Here is a 24,426-nt window from a genome sequence, read left to right as displayed (position 1 = left end):
GACTAACCGACCATAAAGGTATTGAGAGGTATTAAGGATGAGACTACTTTCTAAATATTACGTATTAAATGAAAGTCCCCGCATTATTTTATTATATCCAAGGAATAGAAACACGAAATATCATGTCGGGAAAAATTTAAAGTCAGTGATTTAAATAGCAAAATGATCTCTAGCGGATAATTATCTTCAAAACCACGAGGGTAGCATTTAATGGCAGCTGGTAGCAACTGTCTTTATGTATTTGAAGGGAATCTATGAGGAGTGACAGCGATTGGTATCGGCTGTGTGTGTGTGTGTGTGCGGGTACTCACGGCGGTGGAGGAGGAGAAGGTGTGCGAGCGCGGCGCCAGTCCGTAGCCGGGGCGCGGCGCCGCCCGCAGCGACGACACCACTGCAACATGCGCGCTGTACCGCCTGCCGCCCCTACTGCCTACTGCGCTGTGTGTGTGTGTGTGTGTGTGTGTGTGCGTGTGTGTGTCACTCACGTGGTGGCGGCGGGAGAGCGCGGCGGGCAGCGTGCTGGAGCGCAGGCCGGAGCCGGGCCGCGACACTACGCACACAACGCTAGCTAGCACGCACACCGCGCCAAGCCGCGCCGCATGCTAACACGACACTACGCACGCCGCAGCGCTACTGATCTTTTATCATTGGCCTAGTCATCTTTGCTATTATATATTCTATTTCTTTGTACACAAACCCGAAGAATGCGGTGATAGAATTAATTGAATCAAAATTAAAGCAGTGACCAGTGGGTACCGCAAAGTAAATACGATTGAATAGTATCACAAATAGTGTCGTAGTATCGTGTTAGGGTGCGGTACGTCGGCGCGCACATGACAACAGTAACAACATTGAGTGCGACGAGGCGCAGCGGAGCTCCGGCCGAGCCTGGGGCAGGGCTCCGGCACGTCCACTGCGCGACGTCAACAACACGGTGCACTCACACGTGCTCAGCTATGCTTTGCTCACAGTAACGATATCATCAGAGCCGTCCGTGTGAGTGCACTCGACATGCACCATGCATCGAGACGCGCAACATAACATACAGCAGGGACAAACAACGTCGGGGGCACATCCATCCGATATGTTGAAAGTTCACAAACATTGACATTCATTAAATTCAGGTGCATCAGGGCATACACTGGAGGAGTATATCGGTTTAATGTCCTGAGCATCGCTATCTCTTACGGCACTTATCTGTCTTCACAATCGGAGGCATCGGATTGATGTGCTCACACAACGATACAGAATATATAGGGGGCGTACAAAACGAAGTACTTAAGTGATTTCAAAAGGGGTAGGTAGTGGGCATGTGGTAGATCCGCCACTGACATACAGTGTAGTCTTCGACTGCACATGTGTAAGTGTGTATCACCGCTGCTACTGTGGCGATACTCACAATACTTAAATAATTGTAAAAAGCTAAACTTTTAACACAGATAAAAAGCGAGAACATAAGTAGAAAATTGACATGAACATAGGTAAATGCGGATATGTTAGTGTTTGTTCAGCACCAAAGCAACACACACATGATGACAACTCTACCCTGCGACGACCATGCATGTTACACTGACATTATAGTCCCCAGGCCGGCGAACAAATTTTTTTTTGATACATATACATTTAAGACTTTGTGAGTGCCTTCCTGACGATGAGTCCGACAAACTTTTCGAATGCGCAAATTTTGGTGCCGCTGCGTTTTTTAATGCTTGACTCCTGAAATTGTCGATATGACGTCACTATGGCTCTTCGTACATACACGTTTCATCTTTTGAGATTCGTTTAATAAAGTTAACTAGAGAATGGTGGTCAACTTGTCCGATAAAGATCGTGCTGCGTTTGGAGTGTCCACCATCCTGAAAATGTCGGTATGACGTCACTACGACTCTTCGTACATACCTATTTCATTTTTTGAGATTCGTTTAATAAAGTTAACTAGAAAATTGTGGTCAACTTGTCCGATAAAGATCATGCTGCGTTTGGAGTGTCCACCATCCGAAACATGTCGATATGACGTCACTGTGTCTCCCCATACATACATGTCGGACAAATACAACAATGATAGATAATACTATTCTTATTGCAAATATCGACTTGTCCGACAAATGTAGTGAGTCAAATAGTCAGTTCGACAAGAAAATGAGAAAAAAATATTACAATTGGAAGAAGTTTATTCTTTTTGTTAATTTCTGACTTAAATATTCACGTGCATTATTTAAGTATATTAAATTTATTTATTTTATTTATTTATTTAAAATACTTTATGCACATTGTACAACGGCGGACTTAACGCCTTAGGCGTTCTCTGCCAGTCTACCTTAGGGTGGTGGTGAAACAGAAGTGGTAGGTGCAACACAGTTTGAGCATAAGTGCAAGAAAATAAAAATAAATATATTTTTGTATATATAAATATAATAAATATATATATATATATATATATATTATATTTATATATAATATAACGACAAAAATCGAAAAAAAGACAAATCGAATGCAATTATTGAGAAGCCGGTCTAGTTTATTGAGCAGATCTGCATTCAGGTCATAGTAGCAAACATCACCATAGTCGATTATAGGAAAGATTAAGGTTTGCATAAGCATTGCCTTTACATGGACAGGTAGCAAGTTTTTAAAGCGATAGAGAAACCGCAGCGTATTTGTGATTTTTTGACTGACAGCTGCAACTTGTGCTTGCCAATTGAGTGAGGAGTCAAGTTGTAGGCCCAAATTCTTCACAGAGCAGCTGTACGGTATAGCTATCCCGTCAAATACCAAAGTTGGCAACCCAAGGGCGTCTACTTTTCCTAAAACTCTTGAGCTACCAATGATAATGGCTTGGCATTTGACAGGATTAACTGCCACTCCGAACCTGTCAGACCAACTCTTGACTACCTCCAAGTCCTTGTTCATTTTAACAAGCGTAGCTGCCAACTCATTCACTTTTGTGTGACGATACAACTGCAAGTCATCGGCATAGAGATGATACGAACACTGAAGTTCAGGAGTAAGGAAATTTATAAATATAGAGAATAACAGAGGTGAGAGTATGCCGCCTTGAGGAACGCCAGCATTCAAAGTACACCAGGTAGATGAATCCTCATCCACCCGAACCGACTGCTGGCGATCATGAAGATAAGAAGAAAACCAGTCTAACGCCTTAGAAGAGACCATAAGATTGGATAGAATAGATAAAAGGATATCATGACTGACGGTATTGAACGCATTTGAAAAATCCACGAGTACCAACACTGTGAGATTAGCGTCTTCCATAGCAAATCTAATATCGCCAGTCACTTTGAGGAGGGCAGAAGAAGTGCTGTGGCCCGGCCTAAATCCGGATTGGAAAGGGCTCAGTAGCTTATTGCCGTAGATGAAACGAGCAAATTGCTTATGAGCACAAGCCTCAAGCACTTTGGATAAGAAAGGTAGGATGGAAATTGGACGAAAGTGACTGGGGAGGGTGGGACTGGAAATTTTAGGAAGAGGACGCACGTAAGCTTTCCGCCAAAGTGAGGGAAAAACTCCAGAGTAGAGAGAAAAGTTTATGATATGAGTGATAACAGGAAGGATTGGGACTAGGATAGGGACAATCATCTGACGGCTGATGTTATCACACCCCACCGCCTTAGATTTGATGGACAGGATAATCTTTTTGACCTCTTCCTCGTCGACTGGCACAAAACCAAAAGATTTGATATCGGGACGCGTTAGACCATGTATATAATTGAGAGTATCTTGCTTCATTAAATAGTCCAAACGAGAGGAAGAAGAAGTGCAGAAATGACTATTTAAAGCATCAAAACTAATTGTGTTAGGCAGGTCCAAATGTCGCGATTTGCCAATACCCAGAGTTCCAAGAAACTTCCAGATGTCAGCAGAAGACGAGGATGATATATTATTCAATATATGGCGGCGTTTAGCATTACGTATCATCGTATTACACCGATTCCTCGCAGTTTTAAACTGAGCCCAGTTTTCATCAGTACGGTCTTTTTTAAATTTACGGAATGCACGGTCCCGCCTACGCATTGCTATACGTATGAGTTCAGTCATCCACGGTGCTGGCGGCCGTTTCACTCTGACTTTTTTAACTGGTGCATGGCGATCATATAATATGTTCACCATGTTATTAAAAATCAAAATTTTATGATCTACATCATCAGAAGTCATTAATGGTGTCCAATCAACGTCTAGCGCATCCTTGACCAACCGCTCAGCATCCATCCTTGCAAAACAACGCCTATGCAAAATCTTGGGCTTGGGCTTAGGAGGTTTGAGGATATAGGAGAGGAAAATGAGGTCGTGGTGAGAAAAACCAGGCGCAGTATATTGACCGTGACAGGAAATAAGGGAGAGGTTAGACGTCAGAATTAAGTCCAGCCAGGAATCATCACCAATCTTAGATCGGTGAGTAGACTGAAGAGGTAAAATATGCAAGCTGGATGATTCCAGAACGTGCAAAAGTTTACGGGTTCGAGGAGAGTTGGGAGCAAGGAGATTTGTATTAAAATCACCCATGATGATGTAATGAGCATACTCAGAATCTAACGATTCTAAAACCGATTCCAAATCAGTGAAGTAGTCGACAGAGGGGGGGCAGTAAACCACACCAACGACGGCTTTAGCTCCTTTGACTGAAACCTCCAAAAAGAGAAATTCAGCACTAGGCAGAGGACTAGAAGAAGTAGCCAAGATCTTATAAGGAAAGTCCGATCGAAGGTATATTGCCACGCCACCCCCTCTTCTCCCAAGCCGATCATTCCGAATAAGAACGAAGCCAGGAAGAGGGTACGAGGTGGATAAGAGATTTGGTTTGAGCCAGCTCTCGGAAACCAGGACGGCATGCACATTGCTGTTGAAAAAAGTCTCATATAGTTCACTATAGTGACTAGGAACACTTTGAGCGTTAATATGACACACATTTAACACCTTATCTGTTTGCTTGAATTGATTTCTCAATCTATCACCAAGTGTATCAGTCAGAGAACAGAAACTAACATCACTATTGCTCACATCCAAAGACTCATTGGCAGAATGAAAACAGTCGTCATCAGAATTCATAAATCCTAAATATATAAACTAAAAAAAATAATACTATACAAATAATTAATGATTTTAAAACACAAACAGAATTAACCTCCACCCGCCAGCTAACACCAATAAAAAATTTGAATTAACAACACAAAACAAAACACAACGGACATAAATAAGAAATGAAAACTTTAAGAACAGAAAAAAAAAAAGAATGAGACTATTTCTGAACGAATTTGATCCGTGCAATGACTGACATTATATTAGTGTGACAGCTGACAATGACATTTCAAGAAAAAGTACCTGCGATTGTGGAAAGTAAACAAATCTAAAATCTAAACGTTAAATTATCTTATCCTTTTAGCGGGTAACTAACAAATTGAAATACAAATTACAAAGGTACTATAAATTTAACAAAATTTGGTAAGAATTAAAGATTACAAGGAGAGGAAAAAAAAATATAAAGACAATAGATATAAACATTGAGTAAGTACAGTTATAAATATAATTATGGTTTGTTTCTAATACTAAAAATGTCAGTCACATACCAATAATAGATTTATTTCCAGGGTATCTCAAGACGTTATGCAGCATTCGATTTCGAAGGGTACTTCTCCAGGAGAGGCTTTAGCTCGTCCATCGACACAATCCTGTGGCGACTGCCATCCGATGCCTTAATGACGATCACGCCATCCTGCGTCCAACACGCACGCATACCGAAGTGCAGTCGTGCCTTCGCGAAGATGGACTGCCTGGTTTTCGTCAGGAACTCCTTGACTGAGATTTTGGTGCCTCTCAACCTGGTCTTAGTCTTCCAAACAGTCGACTTGACATCTGAAGAAGAAAACCTCACCAGAATGGGCCGTGCATGATCCTTACTAGGACTGCCAAGACGGTGGGCAACTTTTATACTGGCCGCTGTTATGTCCTTCAGACCCAATTTGCTGCTGAGGACACCAAGGACCATGGAAGAGCAGTCCTCTTTCTCTTCTTCAGGAAGCCCTTGGAAAATCAATGCCTTTCGCCGGTGCCTCATCTCCAACCCATCAATATGCAGCACACACTCGGCGATCTGCTTTCTGAGCAAACCCAACATGTTGAAGATAAGCTCCCTGAAGGTCCGGAACTCTTCAGCAATTTTAGCTACAGTTTCCTTGGCAGGTCCTGCAGCCTGAATTTGTGCTCCGAGTTGGTCCATCTTCTGATTGAAACTCTCCTCAAGACTTCTCTGTATGGACAGTATTTCTGATAACTGTGACATTCTTCCTTATATTATGTATTGTGACTTTTATTAATATGTAAAAATTCTTCTGAGTGCAAGTGTTGATGGTGATGTGACAGGTGGTGTTTTAGTACTTAATCAGGTTACATTTAAGTGTCCTAATGTAAGTACCTAATAATTAAGTTATATACTTAAACTTTAACTAAAAATAATTAAAAAAAAATAATTTAATATATTTTTAAAAGGCTCAGAGAATCTGAGATACGTGTTCACTTTTTCTACACCTACCCCAAAAAAAAATCTAAAATTTAAATTGGCATACTACTTACCAATTTTAATTACTATTTTAGAAAAAGTAGCCTGACTAAGACGTATTGTTGATAGTTTATATTATGTTAAGGAATAATATCCCACATCTATTAATGGACTATAATCAATCAAAAGGTCTTTTTAAGTGCAACATTTTGTCTCAACATACCACTTATCAATTCTTAGTATTTTAGAAGATATAGCCCAAATAAGGCGTATTATCGATAGGTTTTACTATGTTAGGGAATAATGTCCCACCTCTAGGTATGAACCATATGTCAATCGAAAGATCTTTATAAGCGCTATATTCCGTCTTAACATACCACTTACCGATTCTTAGTATTTTGGAAGACATAACTGACCTAAGGCATATTATTGGTACTTTACATTGTGTTAAGGAATAACATCTCACTTGAAGTTATGAGCCATATTTCAATCAAAAGATCTTTTTAAGCGCAAGGTTGTATTAGCATAACTCCGTCAAATTGTTAGTACTTTAAAAGCTAGAGCTTTTCTAAAAATATATTATCGGTAGGTTCTGTCAAGCTAATCCATTACTTCTTTAGTAACAAATTATATATTATTTGAAAAACCTTTCCAAATGAAACATTTCGTTTTAACATACTTCCGACAAATTGTTAGTAGTTTAGAAGCTAGAGCTTATTTAAAATTATAATTATTGATAGATGTTTTCAATTAAATAAATCCCATCTCTAGTAATGAGTTATACATAATTCAAAAGACGTTTTTAAATGCAACATTTCATATTAAAAAAACTTCGGCGAATTGTTAGTATTTCAGAAGCTAGAGCTTATATAAGATTATTTTATCGATAGGTGTTTTCAAGTTAATAAATCCCTCCTGTAGTAATGATACATATATCATTCGAAACGACTTTCTAAATGCAACATTTACTATTAACATACTTCACACCAATTATCAGTACTTTATACCAAATCTTAAAATATATCTATATTTTCCGGACGGTGGACACTCCATATGCAGCATGATCTTTGTCGGACAAGCTTACCACAATTTTCTAGTTAACTTTATTAAACAAATCTCAAAAAATTAAACAGGTATGTACGAAGAGTCGTAGTGACGTCATACCGACATTTTCAGGATGGTGGACACTCCAAACGCAGCACGATCTTTATCGGACAAGTTGACCACCATTCTCTAGTTAACTTTATTAAACGAATCTCAAAAGATGAAACGTGTATGTACGAAGAGCCATAGTGACGTCATATCGACAATTTCAGGAGTCAAGCATTAAAAAACGCAGCGGCACCAAAATTTGCGCATTCGAAAAGTTTGTCGGACTCATCGTCAGGAAGGCACTCACAAAGTCTTAAATGTATATGTATCAAAAAAAAATTTGTTCGCCGGCCTGGGGACTATTATATTTCTCGCGAAATTGCAAACTTATGAAAGACTAGCTATTTCCCGCGGTTTTACCCGCATCCCGTAGAAATAAGTAACCCGGTGATAGTGTAGCTTCCCAATTGTGAGATTTATATTATATCGGTTCAGTAGTCTCGAAACCGCAAGGTTACAAACAAACAAATCAGTTTACAATGGTATAATGCAGTGGTAACTAGGTATTATTCTTGTCAACATAAAAGGTATATGAGCAGAGCATAAGTGAACTAGAAAGTGTCGCGTTCGCGTCAGCCCGGGCAGCGCACAGTGCGACAGAGACGCAGCTACTGATGGACAAGCGCCTTTAACAAGCTGTTTTTGACACTCTGCATATTAGCTCAAAACCATAATAGGCATGACGACAGTAATCAAAAATCATTAAAATAATATATTTATTAAATTAAACTTGACGCTTGGAATATAAAACGCGCATTGTTTTCTTTATTAATAATGTGATTAATATGTATTTTTATAAAATAAAATTACGAAATAAGGCAATCCGCCATGATATCTTGAACACCAATCAGAGCTCGTGACGTCATCTCTCAAAACAACTCGCGCGAAAGCGCGCGAACGTCACATTTCGTTATTGTGAACTTCCACTGCGATCTTTGTTTTTATAATTAATTAATTGTTTATAACACGAGTTATGGAGCCCGGATTTATCAAGGCAAACAGCGCTAATTTGCCTAGAATTGATATCATAATGCTGGGAAAGTTTTTGGCATCAAATAAAGATTTTTGTTCAGCTGAATTTAGAAATGTTAAAACTTCCATGTAAGTATACTAGTTTAATTAAAAAACAATGAGAGATGAAACCTAACCTCGAAATAGTTATTTACATTATAAACTATGCTAGAATCTAGAGAACTATGTAATAACTTACATCAAAGTGATCTTCACAAAAATAAAGTTGTACCCTGGGCAATATTGCTTTTGAATCTCGCCTTGCAAGTTTAAGCCACTTGTTTCGTATTTTTTTATTGTGAGGAACGTACAGAAATAACTTATCAGGAGTTGTTTTGGACGAGTTCTTACACTGGGGGACCCCACAACACCTATGCCCTTTCGAATTCATATTTAATAACACAAAAAACTTAATTATTGCACGAGCGTTGTTTACTTGCGTCTTGTAATTTCAGTTGTGACGTCACAAGTGACGACATAACACTGACAAGCGTTTTCGCGCTGGATTCAAAGTGGACAGAGAAAAATGCAATTATTTGATAAAAAAAACTTCACATTTTCTTTAATAATTTTTCATATAAAATAGACGTATACCTACATCATACAAAGGAATTTAAAAATTTGTCATCATGCCTATTGTGATTATGGCAAATTCACTTTTTTGAAACTTGTAACCTTTTATCTAAGAAAAAAGCTCAAAACTGATAGAAACAGAAGTGCTCATACTTTACTATAATGTTTTTTTTGTACATGAGACAATCAATAGACTGTATATGTAGTGGATTATTATTGAGTACTTAATAATTGTTATGAAATGCAAGTATTGTATGTGTAGCAGGTTTAGTAAGAAGCGGGAGATGCAGCAGAAGCTCACGGTGGCTCGCCACTCGTGCGCCACTCGTGCGCCACGCGTCGACACACTCGCATCGCAACTGTTCTACTTCACCGACATCGATCATGCTGAGTTTGATTTAGTGTTGCTATTGTAAGACAAGCCACAAAATATCGGGAATTTATAGTTACGTAACAGAATTGTTACTTGTTGTTTTTGCTACGTCACTGAAAGTTACGTGTGTACACGTAACTTTCAGTGGCAAAAACGTTTCACTTGTTCATAACATTATTTACAATCTCTTTTTAATTAGGTATGGGAGATTGATAGTAGTAGATTAACTAAATGTGCGTGAAGTTAGAGTTGCAGGCGCACAAGTGTGTCGGCGCGGGTAGTGGCGGTGCACGCAGCACGCACTCACCTGTGCGGCGCCGGCTCCACCGCCCGCCGCGCGACGACAAGCCTGCCCTGCCCGCTCGCGACCTACGCGCCAAGCTCACTACTCAGCCGACACCACACTAGCAACTGTGTGTGACGCCGGACGGTATCTAGTCACTTGCAAGCGAGAGAGAGCTGCGGTACCATAACATACTCACCGTCGTCTGTGTAGTACGTGTACGTGTGTACTGCAACAGACTGAAAGTTAGCATCGTGCGAGCGACACGTTACAAGAGTGGGCAGTGGCAGGCCTTGTCGGTCGGACAGCGGCGCGAGCACGCAGTCGATGACGTGAGCTAGTAGTGTTAGCGAGCCGAGTCGTGTGTGGTTAGTGACAGTGTTAGTAGCCGGCAGTAGGCGACAGTAGGGGCAGTCCGGGGCTTGTCGGCACCCGCGACACCTCGCCAGCCGGTGTGCCGACATTTTATTGCTGGTACTTATGATTATATTACAATTTTGTGCAGTTTATAGGCACGAGGCTGGCGAGGTATCCGCGCGGCGCGGCGCTTTTGGCACCGAACGTACGGCCAGCAGTGACGCGCGTACGTTCGGTGCGCATACAGAGGGAACTAAGGATTAGACACAGTAATGAAAGTCATTAGCCTAGTGGGCGCGTAGTGGCATGTGGGGCGTGCTCACCGTTGTAGGTGGGTATGTGCGCGTGCGAGGCGTGGCTGTGGTCGTGGTCGTCGGGCCGCGCGTCCAGCGAGCGCGAGGGCGAGGCGCCCACGGGCGACGAGTAGCGCAGGCGCGGCAGCGGCTCGCGCGACGCCGACGGCGTCCTGCGGCCCACCGGTCAGTTAGCACCACACACTCCAACAGGGCGAGTCAAGAGCGCGTTTCTTACACTTTATATATGTACAATGCCCACGACCGAAACGATCAGTTACGAGTGAACTAATGAGACATATATTCTTTGATTTTGAATTTGATTTTTGGTAAAAAATGGGTGGGTTCCAAGGAAAGCGTATAAGGGCACTATCATTTTGACACTTTCTTAGGAGATTTTCCGTTATGACATCTCCGCTAGGAATTATTTCTCCATGGGCACAAGCACATCACTCTACCGACACAGTAAGTTAACGTGTCTCGCGAGCCACGGCGGAACATATTACAACACACACACGCATGAGTCTCACCTGCTCGCGTTCCTGGGGTCGAGATTTTGTTTCTTCCACTGCTGGAGCTTCTCCCGCTCCTTGACTTCTTTCAGGAATACCTGGAACAGTGAACAGTTGCAGTTGTTAACTCCATTAGCAAACATGAATGCAGTATTGAGTGTGGTCGCAACGAGGGCGGCGGTACCTGCGCGATGCCGGTCTCGATCTTGGCGAGCTCGCGCTCCTCGCGGCGCAGCTTGGGGTCGACGTCGCCGCCGTTGAGCTTGCCGTTGCAGGCGGCGTCGGGCTCGTCGTCGCTGTCGGGCACGCCGCGGTAGGTGTCGGACCAGCGGCGGCGGCGCTCGGGGTCGGTGTAGGGGTAGGGCGGCGCGGGGAAGTCGTCGCGCTCGATCTTGGGCTTGGTGCCGGGCGGCGGCTTGTAGGCGGCGGGGTAGTGCGACAGCTCGATGGGCTCCTCGTTGTTCATGCGCGGGGACTTGGGGCGCGGCGTCTCGGCGCGCATGGAGTCCACGAGCGCGCGCATGGCGGGGCGCGAGGACGCCTTGCTGGCGGCGCGGCTGGAGGCGCGGCTGGCGGCGGACGGCGGCCGGTGGAAGTGCGGCGAGGCGGGCGCGCGGTCGTAGGGCTGCAGCGGGCGCCGCAGGTACGAGGGCTCGCTCGTGAGGTACGAGTACGTGGTGATGCGGTGCGGCGAGCACGCGCCCGCGTCGCGGTACTCGCGCAGCACCAGCCCCGGCGACACCGCGCGGTACCCGTACTGCAACACGCCATGCCGACTCACAACACTAGCCGCTGCCACGCCGTTCCAGACTCCTAGTACTTTGTGCTGCGATACTGACACGCTTCGTTTTTAGCAAATCTTTAATAATACAATTCATTTTCTCAAATTGTCCCGTCAATAAATTTGTATCTCACTTTGGCCCGTAACATACTACAAATACTAGTTTTCAATAAACCTGAGAAAATTAAATAAAAGAAAAGTTCTACTTTGGTTACCGAATGTAAAGATTTAGCATATAAATGTGTAACAGCAGCGCAACTAGTCAACACATTCACATGCGCAGGCGCCGAGCGACACCGAATGCGACGACGCGACGTAACAAGTGAATTACAAATAATAACAAACGTGTAAATGTGTCAACTGAATAAAAATATGTATGCCCTTGAAGTCAACATAATAAATCAAATTAATTTCGTCATTATTGCAAAAAACGGAAATTTTGTCAATTTTGCCTTTTCTTTGTTTTATAAAACAGTGTAGCGGCACCGGCTAGACATTCGAGAGCACACCTTAAAAAATAATAAAAGAAAAATAATAAATGTGACGGACCTTCCTGGTCAAGCTACTGTAGGGGCTGCAGTAGGAGCCGTTGACGCTGGGCGTGCGCGAGCGCAGCGAGAACTGCCGACAACAAGCCGCGTCAGACGCTCGCACGAGCCACGCGAGCCACTCGCACGAGCCGCGCGAGTCACTCGCACGAGCCGCGCGAGTCACTCGCACGAGCCACGCTAGCCACTCGCACGAGCCGCGCGAGCGTGCGAGATGCCCGCCACGAGTGCACACGACTAGGCGCTACATTCGCGATATTCCACGCTTCTCTACGTGTAAATGTTGTCCTGACGCCTTGCCACCCGGTACGAACACCCGTGAATTTGAAGACCTAATAACTAATGGCAAAATATTCTAATTCCCAAAAACTAATATTTTACAAATGAATGCATTTTTAACAAAAAAAAAATGCTTTTGTATTTAAGAAATAAATTTAAAGCATAATGTGGGTGCTCTATGTTTGCATCTAGTCGTGTGTACTGTGGCATATGATACACTTTACAAAACATCAAGACACTACGGCACTGAAAAAATAAAAACATATTAAATAAAAGCTTAACAATATAAAAAGCAAGCTTATTGCTGCAGAAACAAGTGCTGGTCGGTCAGAACATTAGCTGTGGTTGTAAATTATCTCGCAACATGTGGCCAGCCGCGCCGGTCACATCACACTTCTCATTATGTTGCGCAACATATTGTATACGGCATCGATAGGTGTCGCCACCAACACTGGCCAGGGTCGGACTGCTGAGCGCTTGTTTAAACACAACATACGGACGACTATTATACACAATATAATTAAAACCACTACTATTTGTATTTATAGCAGAATTAAGCAGAGCTAAACTAACTAAACATGCAGACGGAATAATGCCGATTGCATTACATCGACAGTTGAGGCGGCGGTACCTGCAGGTCGGTGGAGGCGCGGTCGGCGGCGGGCTCGAGGTCGGGCTCGTGCGGCGCGGGCCCGCAGCGCGGGTGCCAGATGGCGGCGCCCTGCAGGAACATCTCCTCGCCGTCGCCGAACGGGTCGCCGCACTTGCTGCAGCGCGCGCACGTGGGGTGGAAGTGGTGGTTCTCGCCGGCCTGCGCCATACACACCATATCAAGCCATCACAATATTATAATCAACCAAGAACATTCATAACGTTCCTTGGTTTTGTTTACCTCCAATAACATTTTTATTTGTCCCATTGATTATATTATTTGTCCTATATATTTATTTCCCAGTTACAAAAACCTACATGAAACGTCACAATTTGTTTGCGTGGTATATGTCACCGGAAAATAACAAGATCCGTAGCTTTATCAATTTACTAGGAAGTTTATAAACTTTCGTAAGATTATAAACGGGAGATAAATTGTAATATTTTACGTCCACATTTTCGTAAATTTATCAATTTCCGACGTCATACGGTAAATTTATAAACAAACAAATGTCTATTCGTAAGATTTTATACGGTTCGACCAATCACAGAAACTCTTTTAAATATACGATCTTTGAAATACGTAAAATAACACAATGCTCTCTGATTGGTCAATGTTCATAGTGGCAATGCTCAGGAAGGAGAAGTGACACGTGACAGCCAACCAATCAGATCGCGCGTAGCGTTTGGTTACTGCTTACTTATTATTTTATGAGTGAGTTCAGTAAGTTTATCAATATACGAAAATGTGGACGTAAAATATTTCAATTTTTCTCCCGTTTATAATCTTACGAAAGTTTATAAACTTCCTAGTAAATTGATAAACGTACGGATCTTGTTATTTTCCGGTGACATATATAGTAATAATTTTTGCCGTTAGTTGTACTAAGCGTATGTGTTAGTTGCATGTCCCGTGCTGTGACGCGCGAGCGCATGCGTGACGCGCGCCACGTCACGTGACGTCACGCGCTCGCTCGCTATTGTTGTTATCATTGGGTTATGTAACGAGTGAATCACTCGCTTCCTGCAGGATACAGTTATCTTTACATAATGGGACGATCGATATTTATATGGATGAGACGAGGCCACCTGTTCGTTCACCGTGGCTGATAGTTGCGTACCTGCAGCACCTTCCCGGAGATGTACCGCTGGCAGTAGGCGCAGCGCACGCCGAAGAGGCGCTGGTAGTCGCGCTCGCAGTAGGGCACGCCGTCGCGGCCCATGTACTCGCCCTGCAGCACGGCGCCGCACTCGCCGCACGCGAAGCACCACGTGTGCCACTGCCTGCAACACCAGCCCACGCCTCACTCTCAGCGTCCGCGTCACAGTACCCACTCACCCCCGCGAGCGCCGCCTCACCTGTCCAGCGCCACCAGCGCCTGGCCCTCCGACAGCTCCTGCCCGCATCCCGCACACTCTGTAATCAGGACAAAACATTGTTTACTACCAACTCTACATATACACGAGTGATCCCATCAGGTGCTTTCTAGACGAGAGATGGTAATGTTCGACGGTGTGACAGCGCGTCAATGTCACGGCGCGGTTCAAGATCAAGGATCAACAAATTTGCAAGTTTGTGCGACAGCAGGGAAAGTAGAAAGCATTTAGTAAAACTCATACATATTTAGGTGGTTTGACACAGAATAGTAATGTACATATACCGTTCTGGTCGTGCGGCGTGGCGGTGTCGAGGCGCGAGACGGGCGAGTGCGGCGCGGCGGGCTGCGGCGGCGCGGCGCGCGCCGTCTGCCGCTGCGGCGCCGCCACGCAGCTGGAGCACACCACCTCGGCGCCCGTGTACGTGACCTTCTCGCCCGAGGGGAAGGCTCGCTTGCAGCGCGCGCACGTGAAGCACTTCTGGTGGTAGGTGTTGCCGAGCGCCGACACCACCTCGCCCTCCACGTACAGGTCGCAGGCGGCGCAGCGCGTGCCGAACGCGCGCTGGTAGTCGTGCGGGCAGTAGTAGTGGCCGTCCTTGCAGAAGAAGCCGCCGCGCGCCAGCGACGCGGCGCACGTGCGGCACGTGAAGCACGCCGTGTGGAAGTACTTGTCGGACACGCGCAGCACCTCGCCGCTGCACTTGCCGCCGCACGACGCGCACACCACCTTGCCTGCAACACGCCACCACAACGTTCACTCACATCTACCTATACAGTATACACAGATTATTACAAGTCTCTCCACAATTCACACACCCAGAACCCAGAATTCGTTCCTTGGACGTGAGAATACGTTACTTCACTACACAGTTGAGACGTTTTAGTGTAATGGCTCACAAAGTGGCCATAGAGCGATAGGGCTTCCCCAATTTACATGAAACCGCCATTACGTTTAATTCAATTAATTAACCCTGGTCGCAGCGTGTCCACATTATCATAACGACTGCGATCCGACGCACTCCGCTCAACTCATTCAAATCAAATAGAGCCATTCAATTAGTTGTTGAATAAATCGATGCGGCGTATGCCAAACAACCGCAGAAGTATTAATAGGTAAACGTTTTTACTAAATGTGTGAGAAATAACTCAAACAGACGTCAGAACATTACCATTTAATTGTATGTTTGATATGAGTTTTTTACTGTTTGTTTTTTAGAAACAAACTGGACTGTGTTTAGTGTAGTCGATAAAACGCTTTAATATAAAGCGATTGTAGTTAGTGAGTTGGGGGGTCAAGTGATGATTAGTGCGGGGCAGCGCGAGCCGCGCGCACACGCGCATACATTGCGGAGATAGACAACCCACAGCAGCCGCTTTTCATAAAGGAATCCTATTACAAAATAAAACGGCATACAACACACGAATTTCTACTAGCTACAGAAAGGTTTGATTGCGATTACTGTTTAGCAAACAGAAAATACTTAACGATGACAGTGATCGTAAACACACCGCCCGAACAGACTGCACCAGCACACGACGAGTGGGAGAGCTCGGAGCATGCTCGGGGTATTGTAGTATTTCAAAACTCGGTGTAACGCTAGGGGTGCAGTCGTGCACTGGCCGCTATAACAATGGCCCACATGCGAGGGGCTTTCCTATTTATTAGCGACAGATGTAATCCTTGTACGGTGTACATGGCTGAGAATGACTCCAATGTTCAACTCCATTTTGTATTGATTATAATGCTCCATATAATGAGAATTAGGTAATACAACTGGGGAGTCTCTATAAATATCCACGAAAATTAAAAACCGGCCAAGTACGAGTCCAAGTCGCACACTTTGGATTAGGATGGGTTTAATCCAGTTTATTGTACGAGAACTACAAATATTTAATTAAAGTTTAACAGTACTTGTTGTTACACGGCAACAGAAATACAGCAAGTGTGCAAACGTGACGGGAATGCAATGTCACCCGCAGTAGTTTGCTGGAGGGTGTCACGCAATGGTGTCGCCTCGACGCGCGGGGAGCGCCCGCACGCAGTCGCACGCGCATCACGCGCTAATCAATGCTATGCGGTGTTAGCTAGTCGAGAGCGGCCTGCTGTCTCAACTGTACACCATTCAGGCTTCATATGCAGCGAACATTCATCGCGCAAAATGCTGAATGTTAGGTACTTTGATAACTCGACTGAAGTAAAACGTCGACAATATAATAGTTTCAACACTCATGGTATGGTCTCGGATTATAAATAAAGAGTAGGTTTTGGGCGTATGTATAGAAGCGCGTTATAGCGCGAGTCACGAGCCGAGCGGGCGCGCAGCACGAGACGTGCTATGGCGAGCCGGTGACACAACAACTCCACTTATAGGGCAATGTGCTCCACCCAAACACACTCTACGAAACCCCTTTACGAATCAAGCAGAAAGTTTGTTGTACCAATCAGTGATGACTGGCGGATTTACCATATTCCCACAACCCCAATACCTATACTAAATGTTTGTCGGCTGGATCCGCTCCTGATCTCAATCGTTTAGGTACTTAATGTTAAAAGAGCTCCTGTAAGGCAGTCTTTACATAGGATGGAGCTGACGAGTGATAGTTAGACAACATGTGGCAAAGGCAACAGAGTGGTAGTTCTGCGACAGCGGGCGGAGCGCGAGGTGCTAGCATTCCGCGCGTCAGCCCGTGCGCGCCGATGTCACGAGCCCCGCTATGTGGCACAAGGATCTATTTGCACGCGCTCGACTAACTGACACCAGCTCCGCTTACATACTGCACCCACGCCACTCACAACCACACAATCATCTATGACCAACATATTGCTTATTACACTGTATACTCAACATTTTATAGCTTTAGGATATCCTAAGTGAGATGTACAACTAGAAATGTGCTAAGATCGATAGATTCGATACATACGGCTTAGTAGATACGGACAGAGCACTAATTAACGTGTAGTGTACAGTGAACACTCGCAGCAGTGTGAGCACGAGCGGGGCGCATGTGCAGCGCATTAGGGTCGCTCGTGCGCGCGCGCTGTGCTGCGCCAGTCGACTGGACGCACTGCTTCCTGACCATCATGCGTGTTGGGGATAAGGATATCTCGGTAAATCACTTGCCAGTCCAACAGAATTTTATACAAAACATTCAATGTTTGTGGATGAATAAATACGTATAAACAAAACTATACACAGATACGGTCTAGAATGCAGAAAACAATCTATTTTTGAGATGTCTTAATGAATGCCAGCAGTCGCTACGGCTACGGCTCGTACGTACGAAAGTGAAAGATAAGCGACATGAAAGAGCATCAAATAAAAGCGGAACGAGATAACTCGGCGCAGATCTAGAGCCATTAACCGAGTGAACAGCCACGTATAGGCAAAAGCGTTTAGCTGGAATTCCGTGTAGTTGGCGCGGTAAATATAGCGGGTGTTGGCGTGGCGCCAGCGGCTGGAGCGCCTTGCGTAGGGCGCTCTATTGAGATAGGTTATCATGGCGGCGGCGCGCGCTAATTTGTGACCAGGAATGCGGCGAGACGTAGCGCCATCGCCGACCGCCGCCAGTCGCTGCACACAAGCTACCCGATATTATGCCGGAACACACACAAAATAAGGGAAAGATTCACGCAGTCATTTGAGAATTAGGCAAGAAATAATCCAAACCCAAACAATAACTTCTTAAGAGCAGAAAGTATAAATCCAGGTGTTTTGGGACAGTTTGGAACAGGAAAGACATAAGTTGCAGTCACAGGTCCACTGGCGTAACTCTATGAGTAGACTAGTCAAATCAATGTGAAAAGTGACAAGTCATTGATAGTGAAGGCGCCAGTGGGAGTGATCCCTGCTCGTGCGTGAGGCGGCGCGGGCAGGGCGCGGTGTGCCTTAATGTGCCCTGTGTTTGTCGTGACCTACTGTTTATACTTCGCCTTAACAACTGTTATACTACTCAACATTCCAGTTAATTCATCGCCCATAAAGCGTGTGATCGATGCTCCAGGGAAAATCCCTCAATAAGGATGTGAACTCTGAGAGTCGTTGCGTCGTACTGTTTTCCTATCTTGCCTTTGGTTTATTCACGTCTCAAATTTCTCTTTTTGTAACAAGCTAAACATTTCTTATGATAATTAATTCTTCGAAAGATTATAACGAGGGCAAACAAGACATCGCCATAATACAAAACTCCTCAGGCAGTTCTAAATCAATGGCTCAATTGACACCGAACCAGTTTAATTAAAAATATGGGAATTTTATTTGTCGATTCCAATAGGTTAATTCAATTAGATGGCAACACGGATAGGCAGGCGGTTGGCGGGCGCGGATAGGCCATTATGACGAACTCGCATACGGCGAGGTGTGACCCGCGGACCAACTACGCCCAGTTCACTACTCCACTGTCAATCAATACACCCATCTAACAAAAAGTAGAGCACTTTAATGACTTTCTTGGTAAAACGTAGTACTCAGGCACTATTTTTTTAAGTTCGTATTCAAAAGTGTCTATATTCCTCCATGTTGAACAGCAAAAACTGCTAGGTTCATCATGAGCATTGTTTTTGCAAGAGATACAAAAACAGTCTGACGGCCATAGCTCGAGCACGAGCGAACACCGTGAATCACGCCACGACGTTCGATACGTACGATGAGTTGAGCATAGACACTGGGAAGCTGGGCTGTGCCAGTCTGCTTCAAAAGTTGACGACCATTGCATCGATACCCACAACAGCTGATTATTGAAACTGGAGAATTAGCTGGAACGTGAGAGATTTCGTCGTCGGTGTGATGCTTCGACCAGTGGTGACGTAACAGCGCTCTCGTGCAATACGTGCCACTGCACATTTCGACACCGCCGTGCCGGTGCCGCGGACATACATAACTCCGATACCACACTATTTACTCAAGCTAATTCCACACACTCAGACCAAAATGTGGTACTCGGATTCCCTAGAATAGCGTGTGTCACAGCAATTGCTCAATGTAAGTAATGAGATGCGCAGTACAGTACACATGAGCAGTGTTGCAACGGCGCGAGTCTCCCGGGGCCTGTCGTGCGCCGCAATCCCCCGGACGCGGCATTGTGTCGCACTGCTCCGCCGGGACCGCCACACCAGCACGAGCTCTGCACTCACCGCACTAGACATTCGTAAGCACCACTAAATCAAATCGTTTATTTTGCAATCAATTTGGGAGTGTCAAAATAACTGAGTTACGAAGACATCCGATGAAATTAGTAAAGGCAAGACAAGGAGACAAGTCGATCGAACTACAATAGGCAAATGTCGATCACAGGATTTTAATGCCCGTTTCATTCATTTCTACGTAGGTATAATCATCGGCAAAGATATTGAGCCCTGACCTTCGCCTGCGCAGAAGCCATTTATTGGTTTATTGCCTTATGTGTACAGTGCGGAAAGCGAACCCCACTCTTCCGCCGAGAGCTATATCTACATGATTATTTAATTAACCCGACTCAACTGCGAGAAATCAGAAGAACAATACATTGTGTGACAGATTTAAGCGAAGCCTATATCCCGTGACCCGATGTCGCAGTGTTGACACAGGGCACTTGATCAGCTGCCTGATAACAAGCTCTGTCGCCTGTTGTAATTGTAGCAAGTCTAGTGCACGCAGCCCCACAGATAGCCACATCAATTGATTTACAATAAAATACAATCACCTCTGATACAAACATCAAACACAAGATAACCGTGGTTGTGATTCACATCAGCAGCCTACAATCAGTACACGACAAGAAACTTGATACTTAATGTACAAGTCACGTCGTGTAGGCGAAGGTTTTATTCGAATTAGGTTCTGTAAAAGGATAGCATTAGAAGAAATCTAGACAGCCGGTGCACGAATGATGTCACTTTATACGCATGGCTTTATTTGTCGGCCGTTGAAAAGGTTGAATCGTTTGAAGTCCTCATACTTTGAGAATACTGTAGAATCTGTTGGTAATTTTTTAGCGACGTACATTACATAGTGTCAGCCGACAGAGGTGAGACACGTGCGCAGCTCCTCGAGCTGAGCTCATCAGCGAGCGAATTACTTCAAATGATAGATATTAGCGCGCACGAGGTTTTTGTTCCAACTCATTACTGGCATGCAAATACCTTGTTACAGTAATTTCTAGTATAACTCACAATTACATTCCGGATGTATTTCGTTGAATACCACAAGAACAAAAGCTATATATAATGAGTACGCTCGCGTTCTTACGTCGGCCCCAAAATCGAACGTTTGTATTATGATAATGACCGTCTGATCTTTTCTTTATTACTAACAATAAACCAGATTACAGATTGTAATGGAAGCAGAAATCTGGTGTAATCAAAAGGACATATGTAGTAAATCAAATGTATAAATTGTGAGAAAATATATTCGAGACCGCACGCTTGTTGCGCACGTTACCTCTATCTTCCTACAGTTTATTTATTCTACACGGGATCTTGATGCTAGACATATTCCTAAACCCGCACAATATCCACGATTCGTATAAACATCAGTAAATTATCATATTATTATCCCAATTCTCGTCACATTGTTCGTAATACAGCTATCTTCGGGGTATACACTTAACTGTAAAACATCTATTTCAGAGCGGCGTGATGTATAAAAAACTTGATGAATAGCGATAGGAGAGCATCAGCCGGCCTGGCAGCCGTGCGGCTCGCGGGTCGTGACAGCGGAGTGCCCTCATCTACTGCTTTTGTTGTTCTCTTACTAGAGGCATATCGTGCGGCGCCGGAGCTTTCTCTGACCAACACATCATCCGCTAATCTACGAGACGACTAAACCCAATTACTGGTTCAAAGCATTATGGAACTATTGTTTTCTACTCTAATTCTTACCGAATGTCACTAAACAGCTCCATTTGGAGTTTTTTTTTTTGGGTTTTTAAGATAGTGGTCAGTTTTGGAAATAACGTTGCCATCTCATCATCAGGCAATTGTGGGAATAAAATCGTCGGAATGGTTAATAAGAGTTAGACCAGCCGCCATAGTAATTGCGTCCTACACGACGTTCCCAATTCTGCGAAGTAGGTCGGGCGCGGCGGACAGATGGTTGCTAACACAATCACTCGGATCATTATCAGCTGGACCACTTGCTACTTGCTGCTTTACATATGATTCATTTGCTCGTACAGTCGTCTTGTCTATTTGAGTAACATCATCTAACTCATCCATATTGCTACTGCGGCTTCAAACCAATATTTGTAAGATCAATGTACAAAATGATTCACATTCTCTGACTGATGATCATCAACACGTTACACGACCTGTCGTAATTCCGTCAGCACAAAGTAAATCTTTAATGTGTAGTTTCGCACAAAGCGCTAAAATAAACAATGGTATAAGATAAGCGCGCACGCTTCGCTGCAGCAGCTGATAACTAAGAAAGGTGTCAAGTACAACAAGTTGATGATGTACACGAATGTGCAACTAATGTACAGAAAAGATAACAGCTCGCGTCTCACGGCGACATTACAGGTCTCCCTTATAAACTCCCAAATTGAGAGAAAGTGTACATCGTTGGGAATAATATTACGATGTCGTAGCCATATCGTAGAATTGACCACTTCATGAAAAGCTTGAGCATTTCATGAAATGGTTGCGTTTCATGAAATGTTCATGTTAATTTGACCAGATCGTTAAATCGTCAACATTTCTCGATTTTGTCATCCACGTCTGGCCGTATGGTATAATAGGGTATCCATAAAATATTTAATATAAATCCACAATATTTTGGGTCGACCCATTGGAGTTTAATTTCATAAAATCTGGTAGTTGTGAAATTTTTCACAGCTCAAAATTGTCAGGAGGCAAAAACACTTAGGTTTTTTTCATAACTTCGATTGCAAATATAAAGAGTAAGAACTTGTTCATTGTCCTTTAAGTCCGACATACATAATAATTTAAATAAAATAGGAACTTTAGTAACATTTTAGGAATCTTAAAATAGAACACACTTAATCTAAAATGACGTAACCTGTAGGTTCACTGCCTCGTTGGTCTAGCTTGCGACACAAGCGCAGCTGTCGAGCACGAGGTCTTGATTCCCGGGTCGAGCCGAAATCGCTTTGTGGGTTTTAGAGACTTTCACGAAACAGCCCGCAGCTTGGAAGTTGGTATTTGTGCATCAGAGAGCACGTAAATGTCGGTCCTGCGCCTGATCTCTCTCCGATCGTGTTGGATTGCCGTCCCATCGGGCTATGGAAGTGAAGGAATAGTGAGTGCAGCTGTGTCTGTGTGTCACCTCGCAAATTCTTGTGCACTATAATATGTCTCGCGCAGTTGGCTAATCTCCTTACATGAGAACAGCCGCCGTAGCCGATAATTGGCTAAGAGGACATTATTGTTGCATACTATGTTGCAGACTATAGGGGTAGACGAGTTTCCCCACCTTACCTAGGTCTGCGCTCAGCTGGCTCGTTTGGGATGCGTTCTGAGAGCGGTGGGTTCTTGTATCTGGTGGATGTTACACTCGCTACTACTCGCAAGAAGTTATAAGGGTTACATCGCTGGTAAATAATTCCATGGGGTTTGGAGTAAGCAAATTAAACAGCAAAGTATGTTCCTGTCATATATATTATTATTAATAACACAATAATAGTCAATAAATAGTTCAATGGGTTTCTTTGGGATATTAACCTATTTTTAATGTATTGAATCATTTTTAGTCGTCCACCTTATCCAACAGTTTTATGAAGTTCCTTTAATATTTTAAAATACTTCTCCATCGGAATTATACGCATAGTAGGATAGTCGACGCATTTTTTCTTAAATATAAGATATTCCTCATCTGCAGTTTCCATAACGTTATATTTTGACAGCCAGTAATAGTCCATGGACGTCTTTGGCGTGGTCACCCTACTGTTCTTGATTTGTTTTATAACCTTATAATTAAAAACGTTGTTATAATTCACCAACGTAGAATTATTTTATATTATTATTATTTTCGTCGTATACACTCTTTTGTCACTTTTTCCTCAAACGAATTATTCAATTTTTCGCTGCAAGAATTTTCAATGCAGTCAACGGCCGCCATCTTCAAACGTAAATAAAGCGCTGGCAGCGCCCCTAGGGGCAATTTACATAACTATTTTACGATGTGATCAATTAATTTTGATCATTTCATGAAGAAGCCGAGCTTTTAGTTGCACATATCGAGAAACGATTTCTCATCATTGATTTGCCCAAGTCACATCATGATGTGGCCAATAAACAGTGAAACATTTCATGAAACGGGACCATTTCATGAAATGGTCGAGTCATTTCATGAAGTGGTCAAGTCAACGATAAGGCCACCACAACGACATAATAATGTATGCCATTTACGCAAGGTCCGCTACAAACACGATAACTTAGTGTTGAGTTGTATCAGGTGGCCCGGGTAACTAGGTCAAAGAGGTCGTACAGGCAGTCGGTCCTTGTAAAACACTGGTGCTCAGCCGCATCCAGTTAGACTGGAAGCCGACCCACTATATTCAGGAAAAATCTAGGCAGATAAATATGTAAAGTGTAGCAGAATGCGCGTGCGCAACCCGGCGATCCCGCGGCCCCGATGCCGCAGGATGGGAATCATTTGTGAGGCCTCGCGCCCACATGGTTATTTATCAAGTATTTACCATAACTGTTGCCATGGACATACTGATCTGCTATTATAACTTAATTTTAGCACTCAGCTTTGAAATAAATACAAGATAGCATTCTTATTCGTT

At 43.9% G+C, this 24,426-nt stretch overlaps 2 protein-coding genes across 6 annotated transcripts in view; both read right to left on the bottom strand.

The window, feature by feature from the left end:
- LOC124641750 (actin-binding LIM protein 3) overlaps positions 1–24,426 on the bottom strand; it is a 63,070-nt gene that overhangs the window by 3,596 nt on the left and 35,048 nt on the right. For 3 of the 5 annotated variants that reach the window (XM_047179926.1, XM_047179922.1, XM_047179924.1), the window contains exons 2-10: positions 14,983–15,432; positions 14,681–14,738; positions 14,443–14,605; positions 13,302–13,481; positions 12,393–12,464; positions 11,247–11,819; positions 11,081–11,160; positions 10,581–10,723; positions 312–391 (exon numbers count right to left, since the gene is read on the bottom strand). In XM_047179926.1, coding sequence (XP_047035882.1) covers positions 312–391; positions 10,581–10,723; positions 11,081–11,160; positions 11,247–11,819; positions 12,393–12,464; positions 13,302–13,481; positions 14,443–14,605; positions 14,681–14,738; positions 14,983–15,432 — 1,799 coding nt within the window. Of the gene's footprint in view, positions 1–311; positions 392–485; positions 551–10,580; positions 10,724–11,080; positions 11,161–11,246; positions 11,820–12,392; positions 12,465–13,301; positions 13,482–14,442; positions 14,606–14,680; positions 14,739–14,982; positions 15,433–24,426 lie in introns of all 5 variants that reach the window. The other 2 variants (XM_047179923.1, XM_047179925.1) reach the window with 1 other exon arrangement.
- Positions 3,848–6,599, bottom strand: LOC124641759. The gene has a single exon (XM_047179948.1). It carries the CDS (start codon positions 6,290–6,292, stop codon positions 5,615–5,617), a length of 678 nt encoding a protein of 225 aa, XP_047035904.1. The 5' UTR covers positions 6,293–6,599; the 3' UTR covers positions 3,848–5,614.

The sequence above is a fragment of the Helicoverpa zea genome, chromosome 23 (genome assembly GCF_022581195.2).
Source record: "Helicoverpa zea isolate HzStark_Cry1AcR chromosome 23, ilHelZeax1.1, whole genome shotgun sequence".
NCBI classification, from domain to species: domain Eukaryota; kingdom Metazoa; phylum Arthropoda; class Insecta; order Lepidoptera; family Noctuidae; genus Helicoverpa; species Helicoverpa zea.
Note: the sequence above shows the minus strand (reverse complement) of the source record. Positions and strands in the feature narration are given on the sequence as shown.